Source organism: Oryza brachyantha, chromosome 2, assembly GCF_000231095.2.
Source record: "Oryza brachyantha chromosome 2, ObraRS2, whole genome shotgun sequence".
Classification (NCBI taxonomy): Eukaryota; Viridiplantae; Streptophyta; class Magnoliopsida; order Poales; family Poaceae; genus Oryza; species Oryza brachyantha.
The window spans coordinates 12535724-12542117 of NC_023164.2; the positions used below are offsets into that span (position 1 = coordinate 12535724).

Sequence of the window (6394 nt, forward strand, 5' to 3'; positions counted from 1 at the left end):
AACCCTCCAGTCATTATGCCACCCAAAAAAGGGTACCCTTCAATCTTTATTTGTCAGCCGATCACAAAACTATCGGCTCGGTACTGATCCAAGAAGTAGAAGGCAGAGAAAGGGTGGTATATTAATTGAGCAGAAAGTTGTTGGAGGCCGAAACCAGATACCCAGAAGTCGAGAGATTATGCCTATGCTTATATTTTTTGTGCACCAAGCTAAGGCATTACCTACTAGCGACCGAATGCACAGTCGTGTGTAAAGCCGATGTGATAAAATACATGCTATCGGCCCCGGTCCTGAAAGGAAGGATGGGTAAATAGATCCTGGCACTAACAGAGTATGACCTAAAATACAAATCGGCCAAGGCAGTAAAAGGACAAGTAATGACCGACTTCATAGTCGAACACCACAAGGAAGCTGATTATGTCGAGGTCGCTCCTTGGACAGTATTTTTCGACGCGTCGGTCTGCAGGCATGGATGTGGCATCAGCCGGATGATAATCTTGCCTCGGGGGGCATGTTTTGAGCTCGCGTACACAATCAAGCCGTATCAGACCAATAATCAGGCCAAGTACGAAGCACTAATCAAAGGGTTGGAGCTGGTAAAAGAAATAGGTGCTGAGGCAGTCGAAATCATGGGAGATTCCCAGTTGATAATTAAACAATTATCTAGGGAATACGAGTGCAGAGATGACATCCTCAAAACCTACCATGAAGCAGCTAAGGGACTACTAGAGGACTTCAAGCTAATCACATTGACCCATATTCCTCGGGAGCAGAACACTGAAGCAAACTCCCTCGCCCAAGGGGCATCGGGTACCGACCGATGAATTTAGAAACCGAAGCAGAAATAATGCAAATAGAGATATAACGCAAATAGAGATAATAGAAGAAGCAAGCATATCGTGCGCAGAGGCCGATGACTGGCGACGAGAAATTATCGATTATCTGAAAGACCCGTCATCATCGGCCAACCGAAAACTTAAGTATAAAGCATTCAAATATGTTCTACTCGAAGGTCTGTAATATTACAGGACGATTGATGGTGTGTTGCTGAGATGCCTAGACAAAGAGGAGGCCAAAGTAGTAATGTACGAGGTGCACGATGGCATATGCGACACTCATCAATCGGCCTACAAGATGAAGTGACTGCTGCGGAGAGTGGGGTACTATTGGCCGACTATGCTGGAGGACTGCTTCGTATACTACATGAGCTGTCAAGATTGCCAAAGGTTCGAAAACATACAGAGATCCCCAGCATCGGCTATGAACCCGATCATCAAACCTTAGCCGTTCAGAGCCTGGGGTATCGATATGATCGAGCAGATATATCCTCCGTCAAGCAAAGGACATAAGTTCATACTGGCAGCTACGGATTATTTCACCAAGTGGGTCGAAGCCATACCATTGAAGAAGGTAACTTCGGTCGATGTGATAAACTTTATAAAGGAACACATCATATACCGGTTCGGGATTCCCTAGACAATAACCACAGACCAAGGATCGGTATTTATCTTAGAAGAGTTCCAACAATTCATCGCTGGTATGGGAATCAAATTACTCAATTCGTCTCCCTGTTACGCTTAGGCTAATGGGCAGGCAGAAGCTTCAAACAAGAGTTTGATCAAGCTAATAAAAAGGAAGATAGCCAAGCAGCCTAGTAGATGGCATACTTCGCTAGCCGATTCGCTTTGGGCTTATCGGATGGCATGCCACGGATCCATTCAGGTCCCACCCTATCAGCTGGTATATGGGCATGAGGCAGTACTCGCGTGGGAGAACAACATTGGCTACAGGAGGTTAATGTTGCAGGATCAGTAGACAACCAATGAATACTATAATCTCATGATGGATGAGTCAGAGGAAGTTGCCCAATCCCAGTCAAGGGCGCTAGAAAAGATAAAAGAAAACAATGCTCGAGTATCAAGGCACTAAAACAAGAAAGTCAAGTCAAAACCATTTAAAGAAGGTGAATTGGTATGGAAGCTGTTTTTGCCGATTGGATCTAGAGACAACGTCTTCCGCAAGTGGTCGCCGAATCGGGAAGGACCCTTTCGGATTGACAAGTGCGCACCTAGAAATGTATATATGCTAGAGGGGTTGGATGGAGAAGTGTTCGGGAGAGCATTAAATGGGAAATACCTAAAGAAATACTACCCGAGCGTATGGATAAACACTTGATCGGCCAAAGCCGATTAACGTAAAAGCCGGTACAATCAAATATCGCCTCAAGATGGCTGATGTTAACACATCGCCCTTAGACCAAAATTCAAGGCAGAAACAAAAGTTGTGGCACAAAAATAGAAGTTGTATTAATCAAGATAAAGGTTGCCAAGAAGCCAATAAAAGTATCAAGCTATACTGACAAGCCGATAACAGAAGAAAAGTCAAGAAATTACAAGCCCAAGTGTTTCTTGAGGGAGGCAATCGCACACCGGCGAACATCATCAACGTTTTGAATGATCTTCCGATCATCAGCGTCGGTGCCAGGAACTGCCTTCAGGGATCAGCAGCTGTGGATGCGGTTTGGACGATAGACTTCTGGGTGCATTCTTGAGCGATTATGGCCGATGGAAGATCTGCCAGCTTTTGTTCCTCCGCCAGTAGGCTCTCAGTGACCCTGGTCAGCCGTGCCTCCAGCTCAGCCTTTTCCATCTTTAATCTTTCTATATGGGTCGATATTCCCGGCGCATCGGCGCATCCGACTGGAGTTCATCCAGCTTGGTGTTTTCGGCCACAGCCCGTTCTCGGTCGACCTGAATCTGGACTTGAGCCACAGCCTAGGAAGTGCCGTCTGTCATCCTTTGACGCGCCCGGAGCACCGGAATTCTGTGAGACTCAATATAACCCGTAGGGGCTATAACATCTATCAGATCGTCAGGCAGTTTATCCTGGATTTCTTCGATTCTAGATCTGATCGGCCTGGCATCGCTGATCAAGGTATCGATTGGATAGTCCAATCTGGCCAGGATGTCTTGAAGCTGTGCTCGGAGGTCAACCGGCAAATCAATGGGTTCATCAGTATCGGCTTCGAAGGGATCCAAGTATTGGTCGACGTCAAAAGAAAAGAAGTCACCTAAGTCCTGAAATAAAAACGACGGATAAGCCAGGACAATGGAAAGGCAAGAAAATGTGCTCAAAACTTACTTGTGCCATGGGAACGACATCGATTGGCCGAGTAGGCGAGCTAGCAGGCAGGATAACTTCCTCCGTAATAGGTGCTGGCACTGGATCTGGATTGGCCGATGGAGTTATTGCGTCGGAAACATCAGGAGGCTGGTATAAGAAAAGAAACCAGGTGTTAGCCGGAGACAAAAGCTAAGGTGATGGAGAATCGTCAGAAAATTACTGGTGCAGAGGAAGTAACCCGCCGAGAAGGACAGTGAACCACCATCTTGTGCTTCTTCCCAGACTTTAGAGCCAGGCCGGCTGGAGAAGGCGCATGGGTCGGGCTCGGTGGTATAGGCACTGCCCCCGCAGCAGGAATGGGATCGATGGCATCGCTCGCCACCGGGATGGCATCGGCCGATGACTTGACAGGAGACTGCAAGAAAGAAAATCAGAGAAGCGATCGGTTGCATAAAGCAATAGTTGTAGTTCAAGAGGTAATTACTTGCCAACAAGGGAAAAGATAGGCGATTACCTTTTGCCTGACGTTGGTATCTGAATCATCGTCGGCTGCAGCATCAATAGCGGCATCCATATCAGCCGATGTAGTCTCCAAAGGAATAGCCTCTGTGGTGATCTTTAATTTTTTCTTCGGGGCTCGATCACACTTTTTGCTTCGTTTGGGCCTTCTCAGCGGACTTGGTGGGCCGGAGAGCCTTTTGATGTATTCGCTTGGAGAGGGTGCACCATGGCCTATGGCCGGTAACACGGACGTGGAGTACTCAATTGGCCTGCCGCTCCGGCTAATAGTAGGAACCACGGGAGTAGGCTGCAAAGCATAAGGATTAATATCATATGGTAATAAGAGACATCCGAATAGTGAATTAACAAGTTCTAATGGTTACCTCAGAGTCAGAATATTCATAATCGGGGTCGATCCGATTACAGAAGAAGCCCACTGGTGCCGAAAATAAGTGTTGATGCAACTCATCCCACCAGGAAGTGTAGGCGTCTAGCACAGAATTTCCGAAGGAAAAAGAGGTTCTGGACCCAAATGGGATAACTTCGGCCATTTTGTTAATTCTATCGAGTTCTAAGGCCGAAGTTACTTGGCCCCTTATTTCAATCCGGCCGAAGAAGAATAGGTCAGCTGGCAACTGGCCACATCCAAGCTGACGTGCTGCGAGGGCTGGATGGTAGAATTCATATGAGGGCCGAGCAAATCGTCCAGCATGAAAACTAACCGGTAACAAACACGGGGTAAGGGCAAAAGAGAAGTTTTCCGAGGAGCATTTGTCTGTCTGCACTTCATCTAGCCTAAGTATACTTGGAGCTTCGTAATCTTGATAGTCTGGATAAGCAAACCAAGTCTGTGCGTTGGCCTTTGGTCCTAGATAGCAGAGTTTGAAGATGTGTACCAATCGGACGGCCGACATCCGATGAACTAGGAAAGATGACATGACTTCCCCATATGACATACATCTCCGGGTTTCGGCAGGGTCTGATTCCAGGAAGAATAAGGAGGGGTAGCTGCGTTGACTGAAGGCAGACAATTCCAAAATTTTGGAGAGATATAGGCGCAGCCACAGCTGGAGAAACCACCATGGGCCAGCGACATGTCCAACTAGTTGGCTAGCCGATAGCTTGGAGTTTACTTGGTGAAGCATCTGGAATACCGCTCCAAGCAAATACTAACCAAGAGGGACGGGACTTCTGTCGGCTAGGCACTCTGCCATGTTCTCGAAGTTGGTGGTAGGGCCTAGAGTTTGTCCGCAAAACAAAATCTTTCTAGCCATAGGTTCAGGAAGGCGCTGTGCTCCCTGTGATCGGCGGTCCCGGAGTCCTTGCGGTGGGAGGAGATGTATCCTGACCAGCCTCCGACACCTTTAGTCTGCAGCCGATGCTGGAAGGTGCCCCTCAGGTTAAAAGGGTTTACAGGCGCCATGATGTTCAGGCCAGTTAACATTACGATGTTCATAACAGTGGGAGTCAGTATCCCGTGGCACGAATATGAATGCGTTCAGGGCATCGGACCAAAAGTAGGATGCTGCGGCTAGCAAGGGTTCATCATTTTCTATCTCAGAAAGGCTAAGGCCTATACAGTGGCCGATGTCCAATTTTTCCCTCTGGGTACCATAGGTCTTGTATAGCCGACTGTACCAATCTCTCCAACCGTTCAAGGGAGTAGGAAAGGAACGGAAAGACTGATTCCAGTCGGAGGTATTCAGTTGGGCATTCTTAAAAGGTATCCTATTGGCTTCGGGGCATATGATATCTATTAGGTCAGGGTTCCCCATGGGCCCAAGAAAGTAAAATCTAGGGTTTGGGCTTGGAATCATAATTTGGTTTTTAAGTTGCTGAAAAGAAAACAGTACGGAAAAGGAATTAGCTAGCAGGCCGATCAATAGAGGAATATGAGGAAAATTTGCTAATAGTAAACCCTAGGTTCAGAAAACAGGGTATTCAATGGCGGAAAGCGAAAATGGGGTCAGGATGAGAACATACCTCGGGGATCTCATACAGGGTATCTGGTGAAGAGCTCGTTGAAGCCATTGCCGCTGACGAGGGCTCGTTGACGCGGGAAGGGCTGTACCTTAAGGTGAAAGGGTTGCCCGAAGCGTGGAACGTGGCGGCGCGGCGATGGACTTGGTGATATCCTACGGAAAGGGCGAGCTCGAGAAAAGGGCGAGCGTGTCGAATGCGGGGGGTGAGGATCGCTAGAGCTCAGGGAAGAAGGAGGTAATGGTGAGAAATGCCTAAGTCTGGAAAGAGCGGAAACTGTACCGTTAGCACAGTGCGACGAAACAGGGGAGTCGTCGAGACTGTACCGTTGCAACAGAGTGAGCCGATGGTAGAGATCGGTTACAAAAGAGGAAATTTTGGAACAATGAATTATTCCAAAATTGGGGGGCATGTGTTAACGCTAGATTTTGCCAAATAGTCGTTATTGATTGTGTCGATGATTTGGATGTCGGCAATATATATGGGGTGGCTAGCGAGGCGTAAAGATCGATGGTTAGGATGAAGACACAAGGTTACCTAGGTTCGGGCTCTCGACTAGCGAGATAATACCCTACTCCTGCTTGGCGAATGTATTGGATTGTGGGTAGATCAACTAGAAGATAGCCGATCTGAATATGCCCCCATGAGGGTGCCCCTGTCCCTCTTATATAGTGGGGGATAGGGCTTACAGATAGAGTCCTAATCTGATGAGACTAAAATCTATTCTAATTCGGTTACAACTCGGATCCGGTATAGGCGGCATGTAATCTAGCCATAACCAAACTCCGGT

The 6394-nt window shown here is 47.5% G+C and overlaps 2 protein-coding genes across 2 annotated transcripts; one reads left to right on the top strand and one right to left on the bottom strand.

Moving 5' to 3' along the window:
- Positions 1–377: 377 nt before the first annotated feature.
- Positions 378–824, top strand: LOC102709342 (uncharacterized protein YpeP-like). The gene has a single exon (XM_015833103.1). It carries the CDS (start codon positions 378–380, stop codon positions 822–824), a length of 447 nt encoding a protein of 148 aa, XP_015688589.1.
- Positions 825–2774: 1950 nt separating this feature from the next.
- Positions 2775–5655, bottom strand: LOC102709627 (calphotin-like). The gene is made up of 5 exons (XM_006648571.1): positions 5608–5655; positions 3638–3931; positions 3344–3538; positions 3142–3270; positions 2775–3077 (listed from the first exon to the last, which is right to left on the bottom strand). Exons 1-5 carry the CDS (start codon positions 5653–5655, stop codon positions 2775–2777), a joined length of 969 nt encoding a protein of 322 aa, XP_006648634.1.
- Positions 5656–6394: the final 739 nt, after the last annotated feature.